General features: G+C 38.1%; 1 protein-coding gene across 3 annotated transcripts in view; it reads left to right on the top strand.

Moving 5' to 3' along the window:
• b3galnt2.L (beta-1,3-N-acetylgalactosaminyltransferase 2 L homeolog) overlaps positions 1-15,477 on the top strand; it is a 35,134-nt gene that overhangs the window by 3,905 nt on the left and 15,752 nt on the right. For all 3 annotated transcript variants that reach the window (NM_001091361.1, XM_041562145.1, XM_041562144.1), the window contains exons 2-5: positions 4,174-4,321; positions 6,109-6,209; positions 6,387-6,577; positions 14,827-14,922. In NM_001091361.1, the coding sequence (NP_001084830.1) occupies positions 4,174-4,321; positions 6,109-6,209; positions 6,387-6,577; positions 14,827-14,922 (536 nt within the window). The remainder of the gene's footprint in view (positions 1-4,173; positions 4,322-6,108; positions 6,210-6,386; positions 6,578-14,826; positions 14,923-15,477) is intronic.

The raw sequence follows: 15,477 nt of genomic DNA, 5'->3' as shown, positions 1-15,477 counted from the left end.
TGCCTTTGCTGTAAACCCAGTGATTGAACTTTTTTGCGTGAACCGCCGAAGTGATTCCAAGGTGGGCCAGGATTTCCTCTTTTAACTTATTATAGTTATGAGAGTCATGTTCTTTCAGATCAAAGTACTCCTTTTGGGGTTCCCCTGTTAAGTAAGGTGCTATCACTTCAGCCCAGTCCTCTGGGGATAACTTTTCTCGTGTTGCCACTCTTTCAAACACTGCCAGGTATGCTTCGACATCGTATGCTGGAGTCATCTTTTGCAGACTTTTTTGTACCGCTTTGCGGATATTTAAAGGTACTTGTCCCAGGGCCGCACTACCCTGTATTTCTCAGCCAGTGCTTGGATCTCCTGCTGCAAATGCATGGTAACACTATGTTGTTGTGCTAAGGTAACTTTACTGGATTCCGCTTGGGCGTTAATTTGTGTAATCAGCAGCTGATTGGTTTACTGTTGGGCCCTTAAGGACTCCTGATGGGTTAGCTGTTGGGCCCTTAAGGACTCCTGCTGAGCCCTTAAAGCTTCCTGGTGATTTGCATTAGCTTGCTGCTGACTGGCATGATTTAGCTGCTGGGTTTGCAGCATCGCCTTCAATCTCTCCTACATTTTAATATCTGTTGAAGACTTCCCCTTTAAACTGTATGTCCCTTTAAACTTTGGTCTTTGCTATTTTCAAATGAAATTTCTGCCCATTGCATACCTCCACCAATTGTGAGCAGGATCATACGAACAGACAGGTCTTGAACAGGGTAAAGTCCATTTATTGTTCACATATAAAGATTCTATGAGCAAAGCAGCATAAAACAAAATAAAACAAAACAAAATCCTTGCCACACTTGGGCTCTAACTAATACACAGAGTAGTTTCCCTCTCTACTGCTGGTCCCCTACTGGGATTTCCAGTCAAACACAAACAGTACAACTCCCCAGAGTCACAGTACCTTTGTAAAAGTCCTTTCCCTTTGGGGAAACATAAACAGCCACTTCCAATGGCCACACTCAGCTCCCAGCTCTCCTCAGTGTGTCTCAATCTTTCACTCTGAGCCCCAACCCTCTCTAGCAGCTAACTGATCTAGCCTGCTAATTATTCCCCAGGTGAGACTTTCTAGGGGAATTAACCCACTCAGAACTGCTGTACATATGGGAGTAAGACATGAACCTAGGGGAAATATATCTCCCTTCACACTGTGGTCCAGTTACCTGTTCACAATAGAGAGAGAGAGAGAGAGAGAGAGAGAGATGTGGCAGGTGTAATCAATGTTCAAGTGTTATACGCACTAATGTCTTTAACCACCCACATACAGGAAAGAAGTTCGAATTGCGAGGTCACTATACATGTGATACCGAATATGTGGTCTATATGCTCAAGTGCCCTTTGCGGGCTTGCATATGTTGGGGAGACGGTTCAATCTATACGAGATCGTATCAGTCAACATAAATCCACGATCAGGAAGGAGGTACTAAAATTACCAGTACCAGCCCATTTTCACTCGGCACGACATTCCGTGGCAACCCTCAGGTTTCTTGTTTTGGAGTCTATTGCCCCCCCACGTCGGGGGGGCAATAGACTCCTACAACTCCAAAAAAGAGAAAAATTTTGGATACATACATTGCAAACATTGTCCCCTAAGGGGCTTAACAGAGAGTATGATCTATATGCTTTCATGTGATTGCTAAGAATTTCTGTAGCATATTTCTTTGGGTGGTTGGGGCTAATTGAATATGGCATCACGCATAGTCCTTATAACCTTAAAACTTTTGTTTCACTTATCACATTGTTATTTTTGACCAATATGTTTCTCTATGTTGGATGTTTCTATTACTATGATCTAATTGACACTGTTGTGTTATATTGTTTAAGTATATGGTCATTGGTCTATGTGCATTACATGGTTAACCACATCCCACCTATGGGAATGGCTTGAACTTATGGCTTTAAAAGGATGTGATGTCATTTAAATCTTTATTGCTTGATAAAGAGGCGGGAGCTTCGAAACGTTGTACTTATTACTTGCTTGATAAAAGTTTTTTTCTTGATGAACAAGCAAGTTGTCTGGACTTTTTTGAGAGAGAGAGAGAGAGAGAGAGAGAGAGAGAGAGAGAGATGATCTCAGTATTAATGGGCCAGGAGAAGTATACCACATTGTAGAATCCTTCTGAGATTTTTAAATTCTTTTCTTTGCCTCTTATGAACTAAACCTCTTGTATGAAGTCTAACATGTGGAATACATGTGTTTATGGATTCTGAATATATTTTGGGCTAGATCTGATAGACACTAATGTAATAATTATTGGTCTGCCTTAATTAAGATTGTGTGGAGTTCCTCTGGTAATTTCAAATGGCTTCATTCCCCTTTCTTAGACTTTGGAGTGGTTAACCTCCTCTGACCCCCAGAGGAGTGATGTCTAGAAATTTATTTTCTGACATACTAGCACCTGCAGAGGCTGTATATTTTGGCTTTAAATTTAAACAAGCAAGGAAAACCAGTAATAATTATAGTCAATGATATTGGTCCATAAACAACTGAGTTCAAAATATCGTAACCTAAAAAAAGGGGATTTAACCTCCAAGACTTTATCCCTGAATAGCAAAATGTCATGAATAATCCAATGTTTCTAAAAAGGCAATATTTATTTACAACCATGCCCTGAGTATCAATTAAAAGCAAGTTTAAAAACAAAGATGCTGCGCATGGGAGGAGGGATCCTTCTCCTTAGATTAATGAACCACTCGGCCCAATTTAAATAAATCCGGTGGGAGGGACGTATGTAGTACGTAAAATTATGCAAATTATAAGGTGATATTTATACTGCTATAAGTTACAAGACAGATCTGTCTATAAGGTGTATGACATGTCAACATTCAACTTATGCATGCACCTATACCACCGCACATATTATATCCGTGATTGATTAGCACACAGCTGGTTAAGCAGTATATTATGGCAATGGGTGGTAAGATGGGCAACAAAGCATAGATTATAAACACTGTCAAGAATGTTATATGCATTAGAAGTTGTCCCAATAATGCGGATGCTGAATCTCCTTCGGAGAGCAACGTCCCAAAGTGTCAGTCAGGGACACTATATGATGGTTATATGGTGAAAGTCGGCAGTGGGGTCTGTATATAGATAGTAACAATTGGTGGTATTAGGAATCCATATGGGAAAAGTCTAACGACATCCTTAGCAATTTAGCAATCGCAGTATTCCGCAAAAGGTTTTTGTAGCAGTGATATGAATAACAGGCCTCATGGAATCCTATAATGGCACTGTCCTGCCCGATCCAAAAATAGCACAAGTAAACATACAGACCGTATTCCTGAAGTTTTGCCACAGAATTACAAATGAGTAACTATAGTTTTCCAAAAACTTTCACTTTTCACATATACTTAGGTAGAAAACCAAAATATAAGAACTATGAATGCTGAGAGTCTTCTGTAATTCTTTGATCCCAAGTATGCATATATATACATCAACATGAACTTGGGATTGTCAGAGTATTGCACAGAGTATACAGAACTCCACGGTGGTCTATATCTGTTCATTATGATACATATTCTGCTATCACATGTCAGGTGACGATCACGTCCTCTTTGAGCGTCACTTTTATGATGGCCAGCTGAGTGGCCATTTTGCACTGGAAAACCTCTTGTCTCATGTATGAAATGCCCCTGCATATTCTTTATATTTAAAAAAAAACATACACCATGTATTCCATAAAATCTGCAATGACAGGTTGCTGCTATATAAATCAAGATACGCCTATATTTATGATTATACATAATAGTTTTTATAATTTGTGAAAAAACTGTATATCTCTGGTAGCAGGAAAATGCTTGTTACTATTAAAGAATGTGTTAATAATTAAAGGAGAAAAAAAGGCACCTTTTCTAACAATAGTATCTTTTATAATGACATTTGCTTCTGGCTAAATTAAAGTTACAGAATGCAACAGAGGAGTCCAGAGGGTTAGCTGAATGATTTCTTAAGTAGCCCTAAGTAGAAAAAATAAGCCCATTTTGTTTCTCTGGTCTTTAGTTGCATTTCAACTTGTGTAACTTTATCTTTCTTTCTGTTAATTTGACATATTCAGTCCAAATGTTTCTGTTGGCCACAAAAATAGATTTTTGGTTTTTTTTCTTAAATTGTTTTCCTCCACTTTTAATTTACAGGTTTATTTTCTTGGTTTCTTGTATGGAGTCCACATAGTTATGATATTGTTGTGGGTGTGTTATCAGCTCGACATAATCATGAACTGCGAAATGTCATACGACACACATGGCTTCAGCACTTAAATCATCATTCATCATTAAGTCAACGGTAAATGGCGACCTTGTAACATTTTTTATTGAAATGCCTTTGTGATTTTTCAGTGTTTATAGTTTCCTGTTATACCAAATCCTAAGAAAATGTTACTATATAATTTTTACTGCAGTATGTTATTGATTCCTTGCTTAATACTTACCAGAAAAGAACAAAAAAATATCAATTTACTTTCAACCCATTCATTACTGGCATTTTTTGCCATTAACCTTAAATTGTAGTTACTTAACTGCTTTACTGTGTACTGATGTATTTCAGTTTTTTCTGGATTGGTAACATTTTGTGACTGCATGAAAGCCTGTAAATGACTGAAAATCGTATTATAGATGAGGGAGCTGCAGGGACCAAATGGTTTTCCTGAATGTTCCAGCCAGTTACTATTCCCTGGTACTTCTGATATATTTCAGAGGAGGGATACTCGAGAACTGTGATCTTATCAGAGACCCTACAAAAGAATAGAGCCTACAGTTAGTTAGACATGTACCCAGAGGTGTTGAGTTTCAGTCTGTCATCTGATTACCCCCCAAATTACATGCCTCCTGTCTGATTGATGAGATTGCATCTCTCCATAGTATCATAGAATTGCTGAGCAAGACATTGTTGCAAAAAATAAAAACATGTACAGGTATGGGACCTGTTATCCAGAATGCTCAGGACCTGGGGTCTTCCAGATAAGGTATGAAGATCCAAATTATGGAAATATCCTTTAAGTCTACTAGAAGATCATGTAAACATTAAATAAACCCAATAGAATTGTTTTTCCTCCGATACGGATCAATTATATCTTAGTTGGGATCAAGTAGAAGGTACTGTTTTATTATTACAGAGAAAAATAAAATTATTTTTATCTATGGGAGATGTACTTTCCGTGTTTCAGAACTGGATACCGGGTTTCTGGATAATGGATCCCATACCTTTACCTATGGATTTTCAAAGGTGCTTTGCTTCAGTCTGCAGTCTGTTTACCCACAAAAAAGGCCTGCCCATATGACTAATGAGATTGTGCCATTCCATACCAATGGGAACTCAGCAGTGCACATCCTCAGTGTGCTTTGAGCAGCTTTTGAGAAGCTTAGTTTAGGGGTTGCCACAAATTATCAAACAGAAAATGAGATTGGCCTGTAATATAAGCTGATGCTACAAGGCTGATTATTAAATTCTGATGTTGGTTGCACCGGTTCCTGTGCTGCCATGTAGTACTGTATATTGTGAGTCTGTCCTTAAGTTCAGTAACTGACGGCAGCACAGAGCATGTGCAGTGAATCTGCAGAAAAGAAGATGGGGAGCTGCTGGTGCATCTTTGGAGGCACAGATATTCACTGCTAAAGGGCTGTGGTTGCCTTGGGTTGGTACGGAAGCCCAAACCATAATGTACAACATTTCTAGCCTGCTTCTTAAGTTAAGCTTTAGTTCTCCTTTAAATGGCAAATCCGTTGTAGAGTCCATTTCACTGCTATTATACAAACGGGACAGAACTGAAAAATTAATTACAGATCATTGGGAATTGGAAAGCTGCCCAAGAAAGACATATTTATGTCAGAGATGGTGAACTGTTTTAACCAAATGCTTAAATGTACTGATATGCCAAAATCATCTGCATTTTTAGTGCAATTTTTAAATGCATGCTACCATGGGAAATGTAAATATTCCTCAGGTTGTGTCTGACTTATTGTTTATTACTAACTCTTGCAATAAGCCAATTATAAAAAAATACATTGTTATATAGTTTACAGGATGGAGGATGGAACCAATATTTGATTTGACTGGTTTCTGTTTTCTTGCAGTGTCCTTGTTAAATTCATAATAGGATCTCATGGGTGTGACATACCTGTAGAAGATAGAGAAGATCCTTATTCCTGCAAACTCCTAAACATCACAAACCCAAGTATGCACAATTTAAAGGAAAAATATGTTCTTTCTAATTGCATGAGTAGTACTTTTAAAGCCACATGACATTAAGGGGCCTACAATCAGTTCTCTACCAGCCAAATCCTAATCTTAAATGTTAATCTTACTAATTGTAGCATTTCTGTTTATAGATTTATATTTATTTATTTTACAGCACTGAAACAGGAAATTGAATCATTTAGTATCCCAGATAGCGCTGCTGTAATCACAGAACACCATGTTGTCAATGTAAACTTCCGTGTCCTGTACCCAGTGGTAATTACCAGATTGGGGGTTTTTCAGCATGACAGTGCTGCAGGATTCCAGAGAAATATAACTGTCAAACTTTTCCAAACCGAACATGAGGTATATTTAATTATTGTGTTGATTTGCAGTATTTTTTTTTTTTTGTGGATGATCTATACATTTATAATGGCAAGCATATATTTATGTTTATCTGCATATTAAGCTACAAATATTCAGATAAACAAGACTCTCTTTGCAGAATAAACTAACCTACTGTACATTTTAAATGTAATGATGACTTGAAACTTTGCCACACCTTTCTGCAAAACTCAAATTGCAGTAAAAAGTTTGTTACTGTATTTCATTTCTGTATGGTTCATGCCATATGTTATGTTACTATTCTAGAATGTGGGGAATGCTAAGGATTTAGAACAAATCTATTTTTCTTTTGTCTTGAAATAACTTAAAATTAGTCAGACTCCTTTATCCACTTATCTGTAGTTGCTATTATTCCACAGATGTTGCTTTGAAATGTATCAAGTAATGTAGCAAATTGTAATAGTTCACAATCTGCCCCTGGATCACTGAGCTGCAAGACAAACACCAGAGACAGGAACATTTAACCCTTTGACTGCCAAGCATGTAGGTATTCATCCTTCTGGCCCTGGAACTGACCTCACGTGATCAGCGCCACCCACTCACTACCTGCTTCTCATCGCTGTGATCCTGGACCCTCCAGCTCCAGAAGTTTGCTTTTTTTTTTTCTACATATTTACGCTCACACACTCACACACACACTTACACACACACTTACACATACATTTACACATACACACACACACACATACACACACACATACATTTACACACACACACACATACATTTACACACACACACACATACACATACACACACACACACACACACACACACACACACACACACACACACATACATTTACACATATACATTTACACATACACATACACACATTTACACATACACACATTTACACATACACACATACACATAACTAAATGCAGTTTTTTTGTTAAAATTTTCTGGCTTTTTTGTTTTTCACACATTTTAACATATTTACACTGTCACATACACGCATTTATACACTTTTTAGAGCTGTACACACATGCATACACAAACACACACTTATAGTTTTTTTTGTTTTTTTTTTAAATTTTTTTAGTTCCTCATTTTATCAGTTTCCCTCTTGTTATTCCCGTAAAAACTGTTGATTTCCCAGTGTGACTAATGGATCAAGCATTCTGAACTCTAACCACGCTATCAGATCAGTTATTTTGTTATCTCATTGATTTGCCTAATTCTATTTGATTTTTGTGATTTTATTTGCATTGTTGTTCCTTAAGTTTTTTGGCGTCGTTTGCACTTTGATCATTTGTAGTACCAAACATTTTTATCAATTTTGGATTCGCCAGAATGTGTTGTACAAGCCTGAGGGGATATATTTTGGATTGCAGATATGGATCCCCTGTTTTTAGGTTCTGAGCCATCCAGTTAAGAGTGATCCCTTTGAGAACTGGACAGCCAAGAGGCGTTTAAGGGAGTGAGCTGCAGGTGTGCAGGTAGTGAGTAGGAGCTGCACAGGAGAGCTGCCCTGTATTTGTTTTTTCACAGGCTGAACTTTCAGAGACCTGGGGGTCTGATAACATGAGATTTTGCCGGTGGGAGTTTTCCCAGAGACCAAGCCTGGTTAGTCTTTTGGGGTACTGACTGCTAAACTGGCTGAAGTAAGCTATTTCTGTGATTACTGGACTTTCTGTTGCCGACTGAAGCTGTACTTTCTGTTGCCATTTGATTGCTGCTGGAAGCTTTTTGTTTTCAAAATAAACAAACTGTTTACCTTTCACCTTGGAGTGGCCTGCATTTATGCTGAAAATCCTGATGTGATCCCCCTAAACATCGCAGTGTAGTTTAAAAAATATATGGTTTTGGGGTGGTCTTTGAACAGTTACGGGGTCTTGCAGCGCATAATATGCAGACGGGGGCTTTTGTTACATAGTAAGTTAGGTTGAAAAAAGACACACTTCCATCAAGTTCAACCTTTTAACTTTTTTCAACCTGCCTAACTGCTAGATGATCCAGAGGAAGACAAAACCCTCTCCTGACTCCAAAATGGCAATTGGACTAGTCCCTGGATCAGGCATGTCCAAAGTGCGGCCCGTTTTCAAATTTACACCGGCCCTCAGCCTCAGTCATGAAATTAATAATAATGTGGCCCTCCAGCACAGTGCAAATGTGGAATCGCGTACCCATAATATTTGGGCACGTTAGTGAAATGCCACTTGGTCTATACTGCTGCCTGTGTGCTGAAGGTGTTGGCAATAGACACATACTAGAACGTAGTGACGCGCCGCTCTCACAGACTTCTTTATGGCTGAATGTGTCAATAGACATACTGATGTGCCAGTACAGTAAACTAAAGAAGTATGCGAGAGTGGCGCGTCACTACGTTCCAGTACATGTCTATTGCTAACACCTTCAGCACACAGGCAGCAGTAAGACCAAGTGGCAGACCATTTCACTAATGTGCCCACATATTACTGATACAATTACTCGATTCCTGTAATTTAATGTTAATGGTTCAAAGAATTTCAGGCTGAATGGTTGGCCTCCACACATTTTCGCCTCACCAAATCTGGCCCTCGTTGCAAAAAGTTTGGTCACCCCTGCCCTGGATGAACTTGTACTATGAGCTATCTTCCATAACCCTGTATTCCCTCACTTGCTAAAAAGCCATCCAACCCCTTCTTAAAGCTATCTAATGTATCAGCCAGTACAACTGATTCAGGGAGAGAATTCCACATCTTCACAGGTCTCACTGTAAAAAAACCCCTTTGAATATTTAGGTGGAAACTCTTTTCTTCTCGGAATGGGGGACCTTGTGTCAGTTGGAAAGACCTACTGGTAAATAAAGCATTAGAGAGATTATTATATGATCCCCTTCTATATTTATACATCGTTATCATATCACCCCCATGGCCAGTCTTTCCTCATAGCTAAGATTTTCCATACCTTTTACCAGCTTAGTTGCCCTTCTCTGTACCCTCTCTAATACAATAATGTCCTGTTAAAGACCAAAACTGTATGGCATATTCTAGATGGGGCCTTACCGGTGCTTTATACAGTGGAAGAATGACACCTTCCTGCTGTGAATCAATGCCCCTTTTAATACAGCTCAAGACCTTATTTGCCCTTGAGGCTGCTGACTGGCATTGCTTGCTACAGCCAAGTTTATCATCTACAAGGATTCCAAGGTCCTTTTCCATAATGGATTTGCCTAGTGCAGTCCCATTAAGGGTATAAATAGCTTGGATATTGTTACATCCCAGGTGCATGACTTTACATTTATCAACATTGAATCTCATTTGCCACATAGCTGCGCAGATTTCCAGTTTGTTAAGATCCTGTTGCAAGGATGCCACATCCTGTATGGAATTAATTGGGTTGGATAGTTTTGTGTCATCTGCAAACACTGATACATTACTTACAATACCCTCCCCTAAGTCATTAAAGGACCAGTAACAAAAAACACAAAGTCAAATTAAACTTTAAAAGTCTTTATTAAGAAATAACTTACCAAAACTCCGCTTGTGCTCCTCTTCAGAAATGGCGATACGGCGTCGATCCATCGTGCGGTGCTCGATTTCTCCTCCCTGGCTATCTCCTATAAGGAAGGCAGGGAAGAGAAATTAAGCGTCGCACATTGGATCGCCCAATTGCTTTCTGAAGAAGAGCTCAAGTGGAGTTTCGGTCAGTTATTTCTTAATAAAGACTTTGTAATTTTGAAAGTTTAATTTGTGTTGGTGTTTTTTTTCCCGAAGTATACTAATACATTTTTATTTTTTCGATTTTTTTTTTACGTTAATGGTCCTTTAAAGAAAAGTGGACCCAATACCGAGCCCTAAGAACATTACTCAAAGGAGAGAATGTACTGTTAACAACCACCCTCTGTACCTTATCCTGTAGCCAGTTTCCTATCTGTGTGCAAACAACTTCATTAAGCCCAACAGACCTTAGTTTAGAAAGCAGTCGTTTGCGGGGCACGGTATTGAACGCTTTCGCAAAATCCAAATAGATCACATCTACTGCTCTCTCCCCCCCCACTTTCCAGCATCTTACTTACCCCATCATAAAAAGCAATCAAATTTGTCTGTAATGACCTTTCCTTCATAAAGCCAAGCTGATTGCTGCTCATACTGCCATTCACAAAATTTTGAATGTGATCTTTTAACAAGCCTTCAAATAATTTTCCCACCACAGATGGATTTAACAGCTAATTCTAATCCCTTTTTAAATATTGGAATGACATCAGCTTTTCTCCAATCCATAGGTACCTGAGCAAATGAAAGCAAATCTGAGAAAATCAGAAATTGGGGCCAGTCTAAAACTGAACTAAGTTCTTTTAGAACCCAGGGGTGTATGTCATCTGACCCTGGTGCCTTGTTTACATTAATTAATTAAAACTTTATGAATCATATCCTGAGTCAGCCACTGACTAGATTGAGCTGAGCCATCAGTGCAGCTATGAAGTGAGCCTGGGAACTCTGACTCCTCTATTGTATACACTGAAGAAAAGAACTGATTTATCACATTTGCCTTTTCTGTATCTGTTACAACCATACTGGTACCAACACTTTCAACCCACTTCTTTTTATTATTAATATACTTAAAAAAATGTTTTGGGGTTAGTCTTAGCCTCAGCCGCAATACACTTGCCTTCCAGATTGCATTTATTATAGAGTTTTTATATTCATTAAATGCAGCTTCTGTCCCTACAGACTTGTAGTTTTTAAATGCCTTTCTCTTTTTTCCTATTAACTTTTTTTCCTTCTATATTAAGCCACATAGGGTGATTCTTAGTGCTTCCTGAGAACATTAATTGTTTAATATAATTTTAAATGACAACCAATTCTGTTCTGTGTTTTTAGCTGAAAACCTAATGCTCTGAAGGGCAGCCCTCAAGGCACTAAAATTAGCTTTTAAGAAAATTCATGGTTTTTGTTTCATCAGTGTATATTTTGCACCAGATATTAAGGGTCAGATTTATCAAAGGTCGAAGTGAAAATTACTTTGACTAGGGAATACTCGATTTGAATTAGAAAATTTGAATATCGGAATTTATCATTTACTGTCTCTTTAAAAATTTGACTTCAACCATTCATCATCTACAACCTGCCGAATTGCTGTTTTAGCCTATGGGGGACCTCCTACCACTTATTTGGAGTCAATTGATGGACTTTGAAAAATCAAATTTTTTTTGGTTTTTTTTTGGAAAATACTTTGATTTGTACGATTCGAATGCTCTATTACTTTGATTCGTACGATTCAAATTTGGACGAATACGGACTATCCACCTGCAAATTAATTTTTTTAAAGGAGAAGGAAAGGTTAAAACTAAGTAAGCCTTATCAGAAAGGTCCATCTAAATATACCAGTAAACCCCCAAAGTAATGTTGCTCTGAGTCCCCTGTCAAAAGAAACACTGCAATTCTTTCCTTCTATTGTATACACATGGGCTTCTGTATCAGACTTCCTGCCTTCAGCTTAAACCTCATTGCCCTGGGCAAGAGCATGCTCAGTTTGCTCCTCTCCCCACCCCCCCCACCCTTCTCTGCTGTAATCTGAGCCCAGAGCAGGGAGAGACTCAGGCAGGAAGTGATGTCACACCACATTAATACTGCAGCTCCTATTCTAAATAAACAGAGAGTTTCTAGAGCTTTTTACTCAGGTATGGTAAACCATTCTACAGAATAAATATAGCATTCTAGCTTGCACTATTGCAGCTAATCTGTTGGCAATAAAATGCCTCCGTAGCTTTCCTTCTCCTTTAAATACATTTCGGTTGGTCTTTTTGAATTCGAGTTTTGAAGATTTTCAAACTTTAAATTCGACCCTTGATAAATCTGCCCCTAAATGATAGAACATTATGATTACATTTGCTTTAAGTTCTGGGTCATTAGAGATCACTAGATCCAGAATATCATTTTTTCTGGTTGGCTCCTCAACAACCTGTGGCATAAAAGTTTATAATCTTGTTCCTATTAACTGATCTTGCAGTACTGGTGCTTCAGTCAATATCTGGATAATTAAAATCCCCCATTATCATTACTTTACCCAAACTAGCAGCCTTTTCTATTTGCATCAGGAGCTTAGCCTCCTCCTCCTCACTTACAATAGGCGGTCTATAGCGACTCCTACAATTAATTTGCTGGACTCTTTACAATCGGTAATGAGCTCCACCCATAAGACTTCCGCCCCTCATTTACTAACATCATCTCCTCCTTCATATTAGCTTTTAAATACTGCCTAATAAAGACATTCCCCTCCTTCTTTTCTATTGCCTCTGTCCCTCTGAAACAAAGTATAGCCACGGATATTAACTTCCCAGTCATGTGACTCAGCCATATTTAGGCCACACCAATCACATCATATTTTCATTTCAGCACCTTCAGGTCTAACATTTTACCAGTCAGACTCCTTGCATTTGCAAACATACATTTAATACTGGTACCATAGTGAACAAATGACATGTAGTCCTCCCTATCCTTAACAGTAACCCAAACCAAATCTCCTCCCCCATTTTCCCTTCCTTTGCCCACTATATATATTTGCCAGCTGCTTTTGGTATATCTATGCATATTGGGCATCAAACTGTTCAGTAGACCCTTGGTGTCAATATTTAGGGTGTATTACAATTGTATGTAAGAAATTGGGTGAGATTAATTCGGCCAATTGCAATATTTATAGGCGATTTTCTGTCATAAAAACCACTGCCTTTAGCGTAGCTTTGCAGTTTGGTAGTTTGGATTAGAAAGACGTAATTACCTATTTTGGATTTGCTAGAATGTGTGTTTTACAAAAATATATGGTTTTTAGTGGTCACCATAACTTTTTGTAGCTTTTATCTCACATAAAACTGGCAAGGTTTATAAATTGGTGTAAATGTTAACCATCAAATAAGTATGCACAAGGTTTTGGGGTCTTTACATGACATGTACTTCGATAAACCTATGTACATTGGGCATGAAACTGTTCAGCAGACCCCAGGTATTCATATTTTGGGGTGTTTTATAATAGTATGTGGGAAATAAGATGTCGCAAGGTGTAAGTTTTGAGGTGATTTTTGGAAATGTCACAAAAGTCACGAGATTTAGGAAAGGTTTGCGGCTTGGTGCTGTGGAGTAGAACATACCCAATTTGGATTCGGAGGAATGTGTACTTTCTGGGGTGAACGTACTTTTTTATACCATTGTGTTGATTTTGCAGTATCTGGAAATACAGAACGGATAGCTCAAATGGGGTGTCTACATTTTGGGGCCCCTATATGCCACATGCTTAGGTAAACCAATACATATTGGGCATTAAACTGTTCAATGGACTCCTGGCATTCATATTTAGGGCCTTTTACACTTTTTTCTAATGATGCGTGGGCGATATGATGCTGTATATTCGAAGCTTTGAGGTAATTTTTCAAAAAATGCACCAATTTCTATAAAATTGGAGTGCATAGAATTGGAGTGCATAGATCTATTTACCCATTTTTGATTTGCCAGAATCTGCTCTTTCTAATAATGTGTAGTTTTCAAGGGTAAACCTACCGTTGGTGGAATGTTTGGCCTTGAAATCAGAAGTATGCCATTTTGTGGAGCGCTGCTTTGGAAATTTGGTAGTGTACTGCTTTGAGATTTTGATCTATACAAGTGAGAAATCTCCATAAAACTATATATATTTGGTATTGATGTGTTCAAGAGACATAGAACTTTCCAAATCTGCTGTGTTCTAGTACAATAAATAAATTATATTTGTGATATATGTGATTGTACTATGTGAAACATGATTCTGTTCAGTTTATTAGACACTTAGAAGCCTATATCTTTTTACAGAAGTGAAATTACACTACACCAGCTTGTCCTGAAAAAAAACAATACATTTTTTTTAAACTTTAACTTGCTCAGTGTTCACTTTGCTATTTGCATTAATTCTGGTTTAATCATTTCTTAGAAACCAGCAGAACTCCTGCTATCCCCAGTAGAGAATTAATAGGTCCTGTAATTAATGCAATCATCTATAAATCCACTTAAAGATTATGGAGATGGTCAGCTCAGAAGCTGTTCATATGTAACTAGTAATAGGCATTGGCCTTTTTTCTTCATTTGTCACTATTGGGTACAGGCAGTTTTGAGAATAGGTGGGACTTTCAATAGAAGCAGTGGTATTGGCTGAAACTTGATACCTTTTTTTTATTAAGGCACCTAATTTTACTCGTAAATAATGGTCTTGCAACTAATCTGATTCTCAGTAGACAAAGCAGGTTTTTTTTTTCTTTAACCAGGAAGCACTCTTTAGTGCCCGTTTTAGTCCTGCTAGTTCTGGTGTACAAGTAAACGGAATATGGTACAAACCTGTGGAACAGTTCATATTACCGGAGGTGAGTTGAGCATCGATGCTAATCTGTACATGTCCAGATTTAATTTACAACTCTGTAATATTCTTTTCTAATTGTGTGATTGCTACTGTGAGCATGTGTACACGGTTCTCTCCATCAAGCTATATAGCAGATGAAACTTTAGAGAATAAGTATTACTGGTCAAGAACTGGATGAGCCCACATTTCTGCACTAGTCTAAATCATGTCCGTGCAAATTCATGTCCGTGCAAATTACCCATTTACATTTGTGATTAAATGTAAATATTCGGCCATTCTGCTTTGGCGCTGGCAGTTTGATTTAAAAAAAAAAAAAAAAAGGTTGTTACAGTGGGGTGGATGGGTGGCAGTGATTTGTTTACTGGTACGATACACGATCTTAAAAGGGTTGTTCATCTTCAAACACCTAGTTGTTTTCAGATAGTTAACCCGAAATAACGACTTTGTCCAATTACTTTCTACTTTCTATGTGTGACCGTTTTTCTAATATTGAAATGTAAAGTCATGTCATGTTTCACCTTCTAAAGCAGCTCTGGGAGGGGGGTTGCAGACTATGTAA

The sequence above is a fragment of the Xenopus laevis genome, chromosome 5L, assembly GCF_017654675.1.
Source record: "Xenopus laevis strain J_2021 chromosome 5L, Xenopus_laevis_v10.1, whole genome shotgun sequence".
NCBI classification, from domain to species: Eukaryota; Metazoa; Chordata; class Amphibia; order Anura; family Pipidae; genus Xenopus; species Xenopus laevis.
Note: the sequence above shows the minus strand (reverse complement) of the source record. Positions and strands in the feature narration are given on the sequence as shown.